Here is an 18,316-nt window from a genome sequence, read left to right as displayed (position 1 = left end):
CAGTGTGCGCACAACAGAGTCACAGACTTACAGAGGTGCCTCTCATGCCAAGTGTTAACGGTGGTGTTCGCTAAAATGCCTGACTCTTGTCATCACCTAGTTAAATGAAACATTTCAAATAAAAATCACAAGGCGGCAGCATCGCGTCCCTGCTATGTGTAGTGTCATCCAGGCCTGTATTTATCATATTACAGGTTTTACACCAGGCTGTAATTCAGCTAGCGGCTGGGACTACTTGTCCTTCAGTCATCAGGAGAGCCGCGTGAATTTAATATTTTCCCGGCAGCACATTTCCATTTCACCTTGAGTCAATTATGTTTCATGGGTAATCCGTTAAAAATGAATAAAGGAACTTTGGAGTAGATTTTGAGCTACATTTGAAGATGATCCTTGAGTTTTCAGTATACATGCAACAAGAGACTTTCAAAGTTATGGGCTCGACGTTGTCTTATCACTCCTCTTCACTGCATGGGTTCCATTCTGTATCCAGCTGCTGCAGACCTTGATTCCCTTCCATAGTCATGGGAACCCTAACCCTAACACAACCCTAACCCTAACCCTAACCACGCCACAAAAACCCACAGCACATTTTTGTGACCATAAAAGGTTGTCTTATGTTATTGCAGTACCTATGCCAGGAGAAACATAACCATTCTCTCTGTACTGGCCTCCTGGCAGTCATTATATAGCAATATGAATGTGTGTGGGGGGAAAAGCTGCAAATGTGCTTTCAGTGCCTGATTGTGCATCAACGCAACAGGCAGCTTGAGTGCGTGAATTAGTCATGTTACTGTTCAAGATCACTCAGGCTGCTGGGGGAACCTGCCAAGGCCACCACAGAACTCCACCACACACACACACACACACACACACACACACACACACACACACACACACACACACACACACACACACACACACACACACACACACACACACACACACACACACACACACATGCTGTGCAGATGGCCTGAATCTCTTGAATCAACCTCTTTATTTTGGTATCTCATCAGACTAAAGAACCCAGTGCAGAGTTTGTCTTGATTGACAGTGGAGACAATGGATAATCATCATCACCCTCCTTTCTCTTCTTGTCTTCTTGCCATGCGTATTCTGTGGCCTGGGATTTGGAATGGAATGGAACATAGTACAACCACTCTTAGTTCATCTACTGATACTGTATGATACCTACTGTATATATGTGGGAATTATATTTATTACGAGATTGAAAACAGCAAAGGAGAGAAAAGATTCAAAATTGACAATGTCCTAGGGGTTGATCAAGGAAAAGCACGTCAGGCCTATGCTTAGAATCACCTTCATGAACTGCAGTGTTTTGTGTACATGGCAGCGACTAACCCGCCTAAAAAATGAGCTCATACAATTGGATTTGTGAAACTTACAATTTGATTTGAGTTGAAAAGAACAGTGTAAACACATTTTATAACAGTGTAACCAATGTGTTTTAGGGTCTCTCTGATCTGTTCATTCCCTTGTCTGTCTCTTGGCATCCCACCTCAGGTCTTGCAATGTTCCATGATTCCCAGCACATATTCCACGTGTCAACAAACACCTTCACGCTGATGTCACATTCATTACTCAGAAAACTGGAGGAAAAACACGACTTTTAGGCCATAAATGTTAATTCCACTTATTAATAACCACATGCACATGGCATAATTTGATGTAGCATTTTATTTTATTTTATGCCAAGTCAACAATGCACACTTTGATGTAGTCTGTAGCTGAATGACAGACAATGTTTTCCCAGACAACATAGTGATGTATTTTTCATAGATGGGTTGGGATGGTTTGGGGTGGGTTGGGGTGGTTTGCAGCTAATTCTTTTTGGGGTTGTGTCCTAAGATGGAGTGCTGTCTAGAACCCATTTTGTTTGTGTACTTGGTGTGTCACAAGGGAACTCAAAAAGCTACAATGGTTCTCAACCCCCAAAAAGTTTCGGAACCAGTTCCATAGAGTTACGCCAGACAGACAACATAAAGTGCTTTGAGAATTTGTGTGAAATGCTATGGAAATGCCATGTACACAAAACACTGCAGTTCATGAAGATGATTCTAAGCATAGGCCTGACATATGCTTTTCCTTGATCAACCCCTAGGACATCCCTGGCTATGTTTTAAATTTCGTAAGAAATATAATTCCCACATATACAGTTGAAGTTGGAAGTTCACATACACACACCTTAACCAAATACATTTAAACTCAGTTTTTCACAATTCCTGACATTTAATCCTAGTAAAAACTCCCTGTCTTAGGTCAGTTAGGATCCACACTTTATTTTAATAATGTGAAATGTCAGAATAATAGTAGAGAGAATGATTTATTTCAGCTTTTATTTCTTTCATCACATTCCCAGTGGGTCAGAAGTTTACATACCCTCAATTAGTATTTAGTAGCAATGCCTTTAAATTGTTTAACTTGGGTCAAATGTTTCAGGTAGCCTTCCACAAGCTTCCCACAATAAGTTGGGTGAATTTTGGCCCATTCCTCTTGACAGAGCTGGTGTAACAGAGTCAGATTTGTTGGCCTCCTTGCTTGCACATGCTTTTTCAGTTCCTATAGGATTGAGGTCAGGGCTTTGTGTTGGCCCCTCCAATACCTTGACTTTGTTGTCCTTAAGCCATTTTCCCACAACTTTGGAAGAATGCTTGGGGTCATTGTCCATTTGGAAGACCCATTTGCGACCAAGCTTTAACTTTCTGACTTTTGTCTTGAGATGTTGCTTCAATATATCCACCTAATTTTCCTTTCTCATGATGCCATCTATTTTGTGAAATGCACCAGTCCCTCTTGCAGTAAAGCGCCCCCACAACATGATGCTGCCACTCCCATGCTTCATGGTTGGGATGTGTTCTTTGGCTTGCAAGCCTCCCCCTTTTTCCTCCAAACATAACAATGGTCATTATGGCCAAACAGTTCTATTTTTGTTTCATCAGACCAGAGGACATTTCTCCAAAAAGTATGATCTTTGTCCCCATGTGCAGTTGCAAACCATAGTCTGGCTTTTTTATGGCAGTTTTGGAGCAGTGGCTTCTTCCTTGCTGAGCGGCCTTTCAGGTTATGTCGGTATAGGACTCGTTTTACTGTGGATATAGATACTTTTGTACCTGTTTCCTCCAGCATCTTCACAAGGTCCTTTGCTGTTGTTCTGGGATTTATTTGCACTTTTCACACCAAAGTACGTTCATCTCTAGGAGACAGAACACGTCTTCTTCCTGAGCGGTATGACGGCTGCGTGGTCCCATGGTGTGTATACTTGCGTACTATTGTTTGTACAGATGAACGTGGTACCTTCAGGCGTTTGGAAATTGCTCCCAAGGATGAACCAGACTTGTGGAGGTCTACAATTATTTTTCTGAGGTCTTGGCTGATTTCTTTTGATTTTCCCATGATGTCAAGCAAAGAGGTAGGCCTTGAAATACATCCACAGGTTGTAACGGCTGTCTTCAGGAATGGACCAAAATGCAGCGGAGTTAGTATTCATCTTTCAATTTAATTAGAAAGAACACTATAACAAACAAAAACTGGAAACTGACAGCCAACAGTCCTGTCAGGTGCAAACACACTAAACAAGAAACAATTACCCACAAACCCCAGTGACAAACAACTCCTACATATGTGACTCCCAATCAGGAACAACGATTCCCAGCTGTTCCTGATCAGGAGTCACAAGACACACACCAGACTGCCACGTCCTGACCCCCAAACTACTACACCAGCTCCATCTGCTGGTCAGGACGTGACACAGGTACACCTCCAATTGACTTAAATGATGTCAATTAGCCTATCAGAAGCTTTTAAAGCCATGACATCATTTTCTGGAATTTTCCGAGCTGTTTAAAGGCACAGTCAACTTAGTGTATGTAAACTTCTGACCCACTGGAATTGTGATACAGTGAATTATAAGTGAAATAATCTGTCTGTAAACAATTGTTGGAAAATTACTTGTGTCATGCACGAAGTAGATGTCCTAACCGACTTGCCAAAAATATGGTGGTTGAAAATGAGTTTTAATGACCTCAACCTAAGTGTATGTAAACTTCCGACAGTAGGTATCATACAGTATCAGTAGATGAACTAAGGGTGGTTGTACTATGTTCCATTCCAAATCCCAGAGCATTTTAGGACATGACAGCCTGGCCCTGGCCCCTCTCTGCCCTTCATAGCGTGATGTTGCTATGGCATGTTGGCAGAGAGACGGGCACCGGGCAGCAGGCAGCGGTAAGGCTGTCCTGTCAGAGGTGGTAGACCGTGGTGGGTGTCTCTGTCAAGCACTGGAGCGGGCCAGAGTGGCAGTGCCGTTTGAACACATGGCTGATGCCAAGTCTCAGAGCTGCCTGACAGAGAAGGACACTTTGGCCAGGAGTTGGTAGAATTGGAAAAGGAGGAGGGAAGGTTTTTTTCTCTGGCAAAGAGAGAAGCTTGATGGTCAGGGAGGCTGCCAGGCAAGCTTCACATCATTCTCTTTCACTCTTCGTCTATCCATCTCTCTTTCTCTCTCTCGCCGTCATTTTCTCAATTTCTCACCTCCCTCTCACTACTTTCTTTCCCTCTCTCCAGCCTGTATGTCATCTAAGCACAGGGCGTTTGCTGTCTCTCCATCCTGTGTCACCATGCCGCTGTGCTGCTGCTTTGACTGGCACACTTCATAATGTCCCAGCCACTACATGAACCCTCTCTCTGTCTCTTACAACAACACAGTCTGACGCAACACACTGTGTGTTTGTTTTTATCTTTTGTGCTAGTCTGGCTAGAAAATGTGTATCTTCTTAAGCCAAACCATATGCCAAACCATGTCCTCTACTATTGGAATTGCATTATTGCAAATGCACACCATTGCACTGTGAATTGGTATGGATGTATTGAAAGGACAAAGGTATGAGTCTCATCTGTTTCTGCTAACTTGAGAGATAATATGGTATCTCTCACTTAAAGCAACAAGCTACAATGTCTTACTAACTGTTACCTCTCTCTCTCCCCTCCCTCTTTCTTTCTTTCTTTCTTTTTTCTTTTTCTTAATTTTTTTCTTTCTTTCTTTCTTTTGCTCTCTCTTCCTAGAATGTATGAACTGCACTGGCTATACTGATATGAATAATAGACTGAATATTCTTGAGTCCAAGGTAAGCTTGCATCAACCAAACATGTTATTTAAACAATACTGCATACATGAACCTATTAACAAGGCCTCATATCTCATATCTCAACACACTAATCTTACTTTGTTTTGTGTCAGATTGTGTTACTGGAGGAGGCAGGACCACCACCTCTCCCATTCAGATCCTCCCCAGATAGGTCTTCAGATAACGAGGTGGGAGCAGCCCAGCCCACCCCCATCTCTCCCCCCACCATTGGCCTTCCAGGTGAGAGACTTTACTGCAGGACCTCATGAACCTCAGATGGTTAACTATTCACTTTTCTTCCTCCATAGTTTTACATGGCAGCTATTTGACTCTGTTGTGTTATCAATTTACAGAAAAGTGCACCAAGTATAAAAAGAAAAGTGTCTGAATCAGGTGGGATTCTGACTGAGTTAACTAGTTTTTGTTCAAGGAGCAAGAGGCCCCCCAGGACCAGTTGGACCCCAAGGTGTGGCGGGACCCCCTGGACGCACCGGAGAGACAGGCCTCATAGGGAAATCTGGACCCATGGGACCCAGAGGTATAAGTCTTACCCCCACATCTGTATCACACCCATACACTACCACTTAAGGTACCAAGCAGTTTGGCACTTGCACATACAGCATGCATGTTCACACATTCGATTAGTATGTTATGTGTAAAGACAGTGTTGTGTTGAGGCAGACTGTGCTGTGGTTCCCACAGGGCCCCAGGGCCAGCGAGGAGCCCCAGGGGAGAGAGGTGTACCTGGGCCAGCGGGGTCTCCGGGGCCAGCCTCTCCCTTCTCTCACAGAGGAGATGTGTTTGGTCTGAGGGAGCTGGGCCAGTGTGAGTATCCCTGTTACACTAAGAAACGAAATCCAAGAACTACACCAAGAAATGAAAGTCATAAGCCCTATAGGGATACTAGTTTTATTTATATGACTGATGGTTCATTCTGAAAGTGTTTTAGGACTCTCATGTGATTTTTGACCCCTTTCTTGCCATTGGCAGTTTGACAGTTAGGACATTTTGGAATATCCATTATTTCCGGGCCATCTGCCAAACATATATGTGGAGACCTTGTTTCAAAGGTCTGATAGCAATCAATTGATAATATTTGGAGACATTACTCTCTCACCTATTTCCTCTACCAACTGGGGGACATATTATGGAAGGAAGAGAAACATGTCATGACACCCCTTAAAGCCAATTGACATGCATAGTGCAGTTTCACCTATAGCCCGGAGTTCACGGACCATTTATGAAGTTATAGGGCCTGTGTACAGTATAGTTCAGCATGCCAGGTGTCCCATTGGCCCATATCTGGGAAGTCCATCAGTGGAACAGCCCTCTCTTTGCCTGTTAAAACTCTCTGTTCCTAATCAAAGAACCCTCATTGGACAACAGGCAACAGGTCTGCCAAGAGCTATAATATAGTCACACTCAGAGGAAGAAGTAGAGTTTAGTTAAGCATACTGAGCCCTCACAAGGCCTTGGAAAAAGTCCTATACCTGTAGGTTTTATATCTTATCAGTCAAGCAAGAGTCCCCATAAAGCCTGTCAGTTGGCCTCTGTGTGGATGACTAGAATGTTCCTGTAATCCTGGAGTCTTATTACCTTCTTCCTGTAGTAGTATTAGTGGGTGAGACATGTGAAGTCTAATAGTGAATAGTAGTTACAACTAGAAATAAATATGCACACTAAGGGAGAAGGACAATATAGGTGTGACAAGCGTGTGTTTAGAGGTAGGTGAAAGAGTCAAGCGCAGGAGAGCAGAGATGTCAGAGATGCGTTATTTAATAGGCAAGTCCACAAACATACAGGTCAGGTACAATACCAAAATAAACGCCCTAGACAACAGAGAAACCAGTACTCACGGAAGGAGGGGGAAAAAAACAACGCTCCTAAACTTATACACACTTGGTATAATACGTGAAAACAAATAAGGCACAACCTTAACGAGCAACATCTCATGAATAATCCTGCACAAACCTAGGCAGGCAGCAGGGCTAATTATACACACAGAAATTAAGGCAAATGAAACCAGGTGTGAAAGAACCACAGACAAAACAAACGGAAAAGGAAAAAAGGATCGGTGATGGCGTGTAGGCTGGCGACGCCGACCGCCAAGCACCGCCCGAACAGAGAGAGGAACCACCTTCGGTGGAAGTCGTGACAATAGGACAGGCCAGGGCAATTATTTTCCATGAAGGGCCACATTAGAATATATTTTGGCCATCGCGGGCCAGAATCATATTACAGGAATATACATCATGTGACATAATGTACATCATGTACATCAGCTCAATATTACATTTAAACTACTCAATCAGTGTGAGGAGTGAAATCTATGATGGGCATTGACTAGAGCAGTGAACTCAGGTATAGTTTCTGACGTCGCTATGCGCAGGATTGCTGAGAGGTGAGTCAGTACAAGACGATCTGTGCCTTGACTTGTTATATTTCATCACTGAAAATGTCTGTTCACATACATAGGTTGACCCAAACAGTACAAACATCTTCTGAGCATGACCCCTAATCTTTGGAAAGTTTTGTTCATCGAGAGATGCATAGAACCTTGTCAGTGACATTGTTTTGAATAGTTCTCCAATCACAGCATCAGACTGAAGATCAATAAGCTCAGGTTGCAGGTCAGTGGGAGCGTTATTCACATTGCAGGTGAAAGGAGAGGAAACCAACACTTGGAAAACTCACCGTTCAAAGCACACAGCAGCGATGTATACTTCTCCCGCTGGTCATCTGATAGGGAACAGACTAGTAGTGTCGGAAGGTGGGTGAGATTGTTCGCATCTACTTGGCGGGTTATGAGGAGTAATTTTCCCTTGAAGGCTTTGACAAGGCTGTACATCTGATGTGCAAAAAGGCCCTTCCCTTGTAGTTTGAAATTCAGCTCCTCTGTAATTTCAAAGTCTGGGGTTATGCCTCGTAAGAATATCAACAACTGCAGCGTGTCACGTGTATCACTGCTCTCATCAAGGGCCAAGGAGAAATAGGTGAAATCCTTTACCTTGTCTTTCAACTGCTGTTCCATATTCTCAGTGATGTCCTCAACACGCCGTGTCACTGTTCGTCTTGACAGGGAAACATTTTCAAACAGCTCTTTCTTGTCGGGGCAAAGTATTGCTGCAGAGTCAATTAAACATTCTTTAATGAATTTGCCTTCAGCGAATGGCTTGCTATGTTTAACAATTTTGTGGGGCAGTACATAGCTAGCTCTCGCACTATCTGCATCGAACCTATCTTGCACTGACTCTATGCACACTCACAAGACTATATATACACACACACTATATACACACTCCCTCACACACACTACACTGACACTTTCACATAAAACCCACACACACTCACATAAACTACATATGCACCAGAGTATGTGAGCGGAGTTGAGCGGTTGGAAATCCCACTCCGTGGCTCTGGCACTCCACATCCTTTCCAACTGCTCTGCTAAAAACCGCTCCATGCTCACAGGAAGTAATTCCAAATTCACTCCATTCACTAAAATAACTATTTAACCAACACCAATCTATTTTTGTGACTAACTGGACCTACCATTTGGTTTTTGAAGTATGGAAACAAAACCATAAGATTTTAATGAAAAGTATTTGAATAAACATGAAAAGGTAAACGTAAGAAGCTCACAATCGGCTACACAACCGATTGGCAAACTTACCGGAAATTGAGAAATCATGTGACTAAACTGAATAAAAAGAAGAAGAAACTACACTATGAAACAAAGGTAAATGACATAAAGAATGATAGTAAAACATTTTAGAGCACCTTTAATGAAATGTTGGGAAAAAAGGCAAACTCGGCTCCATTGAATCAGATGGCTCATTCATTACAAAACCGACTGATATTGCCAACTACTTTTTTTCATTGGCAACATTAGCAAACTTATGCATGACATGCCAGGAAAAAACACTGACACCACACATCCAAGTATATTTGACCAAATTATGAAAGACAAGAATTGTCATTTTAAATTCTGTAAAGTGAGTGCGGAAGAGGTGAGAAAAATATTGTTGTCTATCAACAATGACAAGCCACCGGGGTCTGACAACTTGGGTGGAAAATTACTGAGGGTAATAGCAGATGATATTGCCACTCCTATTTGCCATATCTTCAATTTAAGCAGACTAGAAAGTGTGTTCCCTCAGGCCTGAAGGGAAGCAAAAGTTCTTCCGCTACCTAAGAATAGTAAAGCCCCCTTTACTGGCTCAAATAGCCGACCAATCAACCTGTTACCAACCCTTAGTAAACTTTTGGAAAAAATTGTGTTTGACCAGATACAATGCTATTTTACAGTAAACAAATTGGCAAAAGACTTTCAGCACGCTTATCGGGAAGGACATTCAACAAGCACAGCACTTACACAAATTACCGAGGATTGGCTGAGAGAAATTTATGATAAAAAGATTGTGGGGGCTGTTTTGTTAGACTTCAGTGCGGCTTTTGACATTATCGATCATAGTTTGCTGCTGGAAAAATGTATGTGTTATGGCTTTACACCCCCTGCTATATTGCGAATAAAGAGATACCTGTCTAACAGAACACAGAGGGTGTTCCTTAATGGAAGCCTCTCCAACATAATCAAGGTAGAATCAGGAATTCCCCAGGGCAGCTGTCTAGGCCCCTTACTTTTTTCAACCTTTACTAACAACATGCCATTGGCTTTGAGTAAAGCCAGTGTGTCTATGTACGTGGCTGAAATGACTGCAACACTTAACAAAGAGCTGCAGTTAGTTTCAGAATGGGTGGCAAGAAATAAGTTAGTCCTAAATATTTCAAAAACTAAAAGCATTGTATTTGGGACAAATCATTCACTAAACCCTAAACCTCAACTAAATCTTGTAATAAATAATGTGGAAATTGAGCAAGTTGAGGTGACTAAACTGCTTGGAGTGACCCTGGCACTATCAACAAGGCAGGTCCTATGGGCTCTAGCCCTTAGATGAACACAGAGAGCAAACATTAATAATATGCATGTCAATCTCTGGCTAATCTCTGGAACAGCGGGGACTGTGAAGCAACACAAACATAGGCACAGACACATGCATATAAACACACATGATAACATACGCGCTACACACATACACATGGATTTTGTGTTGTTGATATGTGGTACTGGAGTATGAGCCTGAGGGCACACACTTAGTGTTATGAATTCTGTAATGAATGTATTTTAATATTTAAAAAATTGTATAACTGCCTTAATTTTTCAGGACCCCAGGAAGAGTAGCTGCTGCCTTGGCACCAGCTAGTTGGGATCCATAATAAATGCAAATACAAATTTCAAATAGGCTACATGCATATAAACATTCTAAATAGGCCAGGAGCCAGGCAGGGAGCCTATTAGCTGCTTAAAATGAATTATTTAGGCTATATTATTTCAATTATTTCAAGGCTATAGCCGACAAATAAATACATTGTGAAGCATTTGCGAGTGCAACACAATTGGCTAGTAGGGACATAAACCGCTCAACATTTAAACATGTTGTTGTATTAAATCATTATAGTCTATAAATTGGGTTTATAGGCTGTGCCTTACTTAGAATTAAATACAAATTTAAACGAAAAACGACTTATTAGTGCCTTTTGAATTCATTTTTAGAAACTTGAGTTTGGCCCGTCTGTGGCTTCAGGCTCATGCAATGCAGCAGACAATATTGTATTTTTCAATATTACTTTCAATACTACAGGTTTTTAGGCAAAATAACCCAATCAAAACGGAAAGCTTCTTGAACGTGGGAATATGCCAGGCCTATTGGGCCAAAATCAATTATGGCCTATTGTATAGATAATAAAACAAAAATGAACGAAACATTTAAGAGATCTGCTTTTCAGTTTATAAATGCTTCGCTACAATGACACAATTAGATTAGATTCCTACCCACCTCGTTCCTTTCTTTTAGCATGTGCATGTAGTAAGTACACCATCATGCTTTCGGAATATGTATCTTTTCAGATTCCACATTGACTCTTTAGTGGGCACTACATCACCACACTCTCTCTCTTGCTTTAAGTCCTCATCTTTGTAAGTCACCTTGATTTTGCACCTGTGTGATATATCAGTTTTCTGAAAATATTTAGTGAACTCCATGACAGTAGCTACAACAAGGGGCTATAGCAGCACACAAGGAGACTACAAATGCATGCTGGTCCGGGCATGCCCTGAGCTCTTGAAGTGAGCGCTACTTGAGCGAATTTGGAGCCGGCGAGAAGGTGGACGCTCCAGCCTTTGGGAATCTCGCTCCGCGCTCCAGTCAAATTGGGCACGCTCCGCTACGCTCACATACTCTGATACGCACACGCGCTCATAACACACACGCATTCCAACACAACACACACACAAACACACACGCACGCACACATACACACACATTTTCACACCCATCATATGCTATTGCTGCTCTGTTTTTTATTCTAATTATTATCTATCCTGATGCCTAGTCACTTTACCCAGCCTTTATGTAAATATCTACCTCAAATACCTCGTACCCCTGCACATTAATCTGGTTCTGGTACTCCCTGTATATAGCACCATTCTTGTGTATTTTATTCCTCCTGTGTTACTATTTGTGTATTATTATTAACTCTGCATAGTCGGGAAGAGCTCGTAAGCAAACATTTCACGGCGCATGTGACAAATACAATTTGATTTGAAGGGCAGTCAGCGGTAGTGATATATGAGTGTTAGAGGGAAAATGACCTAATGTGAAACAAAACACTCAGCATATGTATCCCTACAGTCTAATATTTTAACGTGTATAGAATTAATTCATGCTGTAACATTTAGTAGATAACTCTGGCTGAACTATATGGATTGTAAAACTGTAAGCTGTAGAAGTCGAGACATGATCTCTTGACCTCCATCTCAGGCACTTCCTAGTTTTGACCAGCAGAGGGCAGCAGACTCCCACGCAAGATGTCTATGGAAAGCTGTATTTGATTACTGTGGTGGACTGGCTTTGTTTAAGCCTGGGCTCTGGCTTCAGTCTGCCTGCTGTAAGTCAGACCCAATTTGTAACCTGTCAGCACAGCAGCCTGATCTGGCAACCCCGGCCGCCTTGGAGCCAGAAACCTGCTCAGTAAAACGGCAAGGCAAGGTTTTCAAGTCAAACCCCAATGCTGCAGGGAGTTTGGGGTTAGGAGGAGTAGTGTGTGTGTGTGTGTGTGTTTACTACATGAAGTAGTCTACTTCAGACAACTTGATGGTACACCAGAAAAATGACTTCCAGTGGGATTGCTCCAAAGGATATTGAAGTTGTCCACCTGTGTATCCCTATCTGTGGTGGGATGCTGAACTAGTTAGTACCAGAGCCACTGCTCCCCACCTCAACCAATGACCATAAGGAGTGTGGCCTTACCCCACAGCACACCCACAGTGACAAGCAACCAAGACAGCTTATCATCTCCAATGTTTGAAAATAATTCACAACCCAAAAAACCACCAGAGCTATGTCAATAATGGAAATAGGCTACTCTTAACTCAAATTGTAGTACATACTGTACACGCAGTACATTAGGGATGGGCCCTCGGATCAATTTCCCCTTTCCCCAATTTCCCTTTTTTTGGGGGGGACTACTTTGGGTTCTCAACTTACTGTTATGAGTTGGAATAGTAGAATACACAAGGTGCAATTTAGAAATGTGGCTGTGCATCATCAGTTTTCCTCTTGTCAATGACTGATAGTCAGTCAATTAGCCATGTCAGGTACATTTTAGCGGCCAGCTTTCTAAACATGTTATCATTGTGGCCCCTCATGATGAGTTGCCCATCCCTGCAGTATGTTCATGTAGTATGTCTTCAGAGCAGGACTATTCAACCGGGGTGCGGAGGAACTGCCGGGGGCGCTTAAACATATATTTAAACTGTTTTTATGAATATCGCTAGCAACAACAGAATAAACACATTTTTAATGACATACCTACAGTAGAAAATAGGAGAATATCTTCTTTCTAAGGATGTCAACTTTATTTCTGAACTCCTAATGTTGAGCCAATTACACTCACTGGAATATCTGACATGGGCTTTGAAAAAACACCTATGAATAGAATAGGCTACAGGTGTGGCAAGTGCTGCTGACTGCTGGTAACTTTCCTTGATATCATTTTTGCCAACACATGGCTATACTTTGTTTAACCTGCTAAACAGATGCTTTTAGCAAAAATGTGTTTGGAGATTTCCTTTCTAGCTAATAGGCTATGTTAGAGTTTACACTTCCTCTTCTAATTATAATGTAGGTAGGTCAAAATAATGAAAAACAATCTAGCAAATCTATTCATTTTAAAATGTTGATTACTTCTCCTTGACCTTATCATTCACCTGATGATAAGACAAGACATGAAAAAAACATTTTGTTAACGTATGATGGGGATTCCTGGATCGTCGGTTTACCTGGGAGGGGGTCCCTGGGAAAGAAAAGGTTGACAACCTCTGCTTTAGAGCACAGTGAGCACCTGTTGTACTTAAACCATGACATTTTTTGTTTTGGGTACAGATGAAGAGGCTGCGCTCCCTTCACGGAATAACCAGAGAGATGTGACTGGTCCCCCAGGCCCCATCGGACCCCCTGGACCCCCAGGTAAAAAAAACACTCACACTCCCGCTGGCATGGCCATGAAGCCATAATGATAATTGTGTAATAATGTTATTAAGGGGAAATTAGAATACTTCTTCGCCATATCAGCTAGCCACGTAGTGTGACCTTTAAGTGGATATTGGAAGAATACTTGGAAAACTATCATTTCCATTTTCCAACTCCTCAGGCCGGCCTGGACCCACAGGGCCTGCTGGAAACCCAGGTAGCCCAGGCAGAAACGTATGTACAGTATAACATTGGACTTTAATGTGCATCCTGATGTACAACTTGATATATGTGCTTGTTACTCTCGTAAATCATGCATTGATGTCAACGGGAGATTAATTCAAGAAGTTCTATCTCTGTGTTCCAGGCTGGGTTTGGTCCCTCAGGCAAACCTGGGGATCGCGGACCTAAAGGAGACACTGGTGAAAGGGTGAGGCTTGGCAGAACTGCCTTTAAAGAGACCCCTTTCAATTCCACTCTGAAATGCTCTTTGTACAGTCTATACATGACATGAGTCTACATCGTTCATACAGCTTCTCTCTCCTCACAGGGACCCCCAGCACTCAGGGGAGAACATGGCCAGCCAGTGAGTACACAGTGAGAGTACAACATTTCTGCTCTTACACACATATACATTTAGTTACTCTTTGCCAACCACCTGTGTTTTTCCCATTTGTGATGCTGTTTTTAGGGTGTACCAGGGCCAAAGGGTGAACCAGGAGATAGCCAGGCTGAGGTGACCCTACACATTCCCTCTATATGATTTAAGAGTCCTCAGAGACACACCTTCCATACCTCACGCTTTTGAAAAAGCGGGCATAGTAGTAGCACAGTAGTAGTATGCAGTAGGCATACAGTATATCATAATAGTACTGTGATAAATAAACAGCCCTTAACATATAGTTCCTGATGGAAGCTTAATCTGAACTTTGGTAGGTAAACTTGAAGCCAAACTTGATATAGTGATGTGGTTCTGTCCAGGGGGAGGGGGTGCAGCAGCTGAGAGAGGCTCTGAAGATCCTGGCTGAGAGGGTTCTCATTCTGGAGCACATGATCGGCATTCATGGTGAGAGACACCCTTACTCAGAGAACAACAGGGTCTCTAGGAATTACAGTGTTGTTAGAGATTTATACTGTGTCTCTCAGTGATAAGTCATTTTCTATTGGAGAGCCCTTGTGAGCGTGAGATTAAATTGTTCTCCCTCTGTCTCCATCCCCAATCCATTCCTCCCTCTCTTTGGTCATTTCTCAGAGAACCCACTAGAACCCGGTTCTGGCCTGGACATCCTGTCAGACCTGGTGCCCATGTTTAAAAACAAAAGGGCGGGACCCAATACCCTGCTTCACTCTCTCGCCACGGGAGACCGGAAGCTGAATGGAGAGGAAAGAGTGAGGAGGGGGGACAAGTAGATGGTCATGCCAATGGGTGTAAAGAGCATGGTTTGTATATGAACTGTGATTGTTTAAGAGACTGAGATGGATGTACCATGTGTTCTCTGGGCCAGAGTGTATGACCAGTCAATCCTCATGGAAGCACAGAATTCCATCAGTCTGGGCTTTGGACGACCTAGCGTCTGCAAAATGACCCCTTCTCTTACTCAGATTCTTGAATTTGGCCTGTTTATAATGTGTGTTTTATACATTGACTTTTAGTACTGTTGTCATTATCGTAGTCATGTTATTCCAATGTAATTGTGTAACTTTGGTGCTGGCACTGGCCTCAACATATGCATATTCTTAAAGTCTAGGTAGCAGACAATGGACCCTATCAGATATTTATGTAGTTGGTGCTGTATATGAACTTAAATACATGGGTTCTAACTTGAAACACTATTTGTTAGTTTACAACTGTACAATTTATGCTCACCGCATATAAAATACATGAAGACTGCCGAGAAATGTACAGTTGAAGTCGGAAGTTTACATACACTTAGGTTGGAGTCATTAAAACTCATTTTTCAACCACTCCACAAATTTCTTGTTAACAAACTATAGTTTTGGCAAGTCGGTTAGGACATCTACTTTGTGCATGACACAAGTAATTTTTCCAACAATTGTTTACAGGCAGATTATTTCACTTCTTCACTGTATCACAATTCCAGTGGGTCAGAAGTTTACATACACTAAGTTGACTGTGCCTTTAAACAGCTTGGAAAATTCCCGAAAATGATGTCATGGCTTCAGAAGCTTCTGATAGGCTAATTGACATCATTTGAGTAAATTGGAGGTGTACCTGTGGATGTATTTCAAGGCCTACCTTCAAACTCTGTGCCTCTTTGCTTGACATCATGGGAAAATCAAGAGAAATCAGCCAAGACCTCAGAAAAAAATGTAGACCTCCACAAGTCTGGTTCATCCTTGGGAGCAATTTCCAAACGCCTGAAGGTACCACGTTCATCTGTACAAACAATAGTATGCAAGTATAAACACCATGGGACCACGCATCCATCATACCGCTCAGGAAGGAGACGTGTTCTGTCTCCTAGAGATGAACGTACTTTGGTGTGAAATGTCCTCTGATGTAACAAAAATAGAACTGTTTGGCCATAATGACCATCGTTATGTTAGGAGGAAAAAGGGGGAGGCTTGCAAGCCGAAGAACACCATCCCAACCGTGAAGCACGGGGGTGGCAGCATCATGTTGTGGGTGTGCTTTGCTGCAGGAGGGACTGGTGCACTTCACAAAATCGATGGCATCATGAGAAAGGAAAATTATGTGGATATATTGAAGCAACATCTCAAGATATCAGTCAGGAAGTTAAAGCTTGGTCGCAAATGGGTCTTCCAAATGGACAATGACCCCAAGCATTCTTCCAAAGTTGTGGGAAAATGGCTTAAGGACAACAAAGTCAAGGTATTGTAGAGGCCATCACAAAGCCCTGACCTTAATCCTATAGAAAATTTGTGGGCAGAACTGAAAAAGCGTATGCGAGCAAGGAAGCCTACAATCCTGACTCAGTTACACCAGCTCTGTCAGGAGGAATGGGCCAAAATTCACCCAACTTATTGTGGGAAGCTTGTGGAAGGCTACCCAAAACATTTGACCCAAGTTAAACAATTTAAAGGCAATGCTACCAAATATTAATTGAGTGTATGTGAACTTCTGACCGACTGGGAATGTGATGAAAGAAATAAAAGCTGAAATAAATCATTCTCTCTACTATTAATATGACATTTCACATGCTTAAAATAAAATGGTGATCCTCACTGACCAAAGACAGGGAATTTTGACTAGGATTAAGTGTCAGGAATTGTGAAAACTCAGTTTAAATGTATTTGGCTAAGGTGTATGTAAACTTCCGACTTCAACTGTATATGACACACATGGTGGAGGAACATTGTCTGTAGTCTACTGCACAGGGTGGAACATTGTCTGTAGCCTACTGTACATTTGTGGAGGAACATATTGTCTGTAGCCTACTGTACATGGTGGAGGAACATATTGACTGTAGCCTACTGTACATGGTGGAGGAACATTGTCTGTAGCCTACTGTACATAGTGGAGGAACATATTGTCTGTAGCCTACTGTACATGGTGGAGGAACATATTGTCTGTAGCCTACTGTACATGGTGGAGGAACATTGTCTGTAGCCTACTGTACATGGTGGAGGAACATTGTCTGTAGCCTACTGTACAGGGTGGAGGAACATATTGTCTGTAGCCTACTGTACATGGTGGAGGAACATATTGTCTGTAGCCTACTGTACAGGGTGGAGGAACATATTGTCTGTAGCCTACTGTACATGGTGGAGGAACATATTGTCTGTAGCCTACTGTACAGGGTGGAGGAACATATTGTCTGTAGCCTACTGTACAGGGTGGAGGAACATATTGTCTGTAGCCTACTGTACAGGGTGGAGGAACATTTTGTCTGTAGCCTACTGTACAGGGTGGAGGAACATATTGTCTGTAGCCTACTGTACAGGGTGGAACATTGTCTGTAGTCTACTGTACAGGGTGGAGGAACATATTGTCTGTAGCCTACTGTACATGGTGGAGGAACATATTGTCTGTAGGCTACTGTACATGGTGGAGGAACATTGTCTGTAGCCTACTGTACATAGTGGAGGAACATATTGTCTGTAGCCTACTGTACATGGTGGAGGAACATATTGTCTGTAGCCTACTGTACATGGTGGAGGAACATATTGTCTGTAGCCTACTGTACATGGTGGAGGAACATTGTCTGTAGCCTACTGTACATGGTGGAGGAACATTGTCTGTAGCCTACTGTACAGGGTGGAGGAACATATTGTCTGTAGCCTACTGTACATGGTGGAGGAACATATTGTCTGTAGCCTACTGTACAGGGTGGAGGAACATATTGTCTGTAGCCTACTGTACAGGGTGGAGGAACATTTTGTCTGTAGCCTACTGTACAGGGTGGAGGAACATATTGTCTGTAGCCTACTGTACAGGGTGGAGGAACATTTTGTCTGTAGCCTACTGTACAGGGTGGAGGAACATATTGTCTGTAGCCTACTGTACAGGGTGGAACATAGTCTGTAGCCTACTGTACAGGGTGGAACATTGTCTGTAGTCTACTGTACATGGTAAGCTATAAGTGGCACTTCACTTTT

General features: G+C 42.5%; 1 protein-coding gene across 1 annotated transcript in view; it reads left to right on the top strand.

Moving 5' to 3' along the window:
- The window catches only part of LOC106568024 (collagen alpha-1(XXVI) chain), a 41,750-nt gene extending 26,050 nt beyond the window's left edge, over nt 1-15,700 (top strand). The window contains exons 4-14 of the mRNA XM_014138026.2: nt 5,083-5,144; nt 5,258-5,384; nt 5,575-5,682; nt 5,847-5,969; nt 13,649-13,732; nt 13,917-13,969; nt 14,103-14,165; nt 14,286-14,321; nt 14,427-14,471; nt 14,717-14,801; nt 14,988-15,700. Coding sequence (XP_013993501.1) covers nt 5,083-5,144; nt 5,258-5,384; nt 5,575-5,682; nt 5,847-5,969; nt 13,649-13,732; nt 13,917-13,969; nt 14,103-14,165; nt 14,286-14,321; nt 14,427-14,471; nt 14,717-14,801; nt 14,988-15,145 — 944 coding nt within the window. The 3' untranslated portion in view covers nt 15,146-15,700. The remainder of the gene's footprint in view (nt 1-5,082; nt 5,145-5,257; nt 5,385-5,574; nt 5,683-5,846; nt 5,970-13,648; nt 13,733-13,916; nt 13,970-14,102; nt 14,166-14,285; nt 14,322-14,426; nt 14,472-14,716; nt 14,802-14,987) is intronic.
- Nucleotides 15,701-18,316: the final 2,616 nt, after the last annotated feature.

The sequence above is a fragment of the Salmo salar genome, chromosome ssa13, assembly GCF_905237065.1.
Source record: "Salmo salar chromosome ssa13, Ssal_v3.1, whole genome shotgun sequence".
Classification (NCBI taxonomy): domain Eukaryota; kingdom Metazoa; phylum Chordata; class Actinopteri; order Salmoniformes; family Salmonidae; genus Salmo; species Salmo salar.
This window is presented reverse-complemented; position numbering and strand designations above follow the sequence as displayed.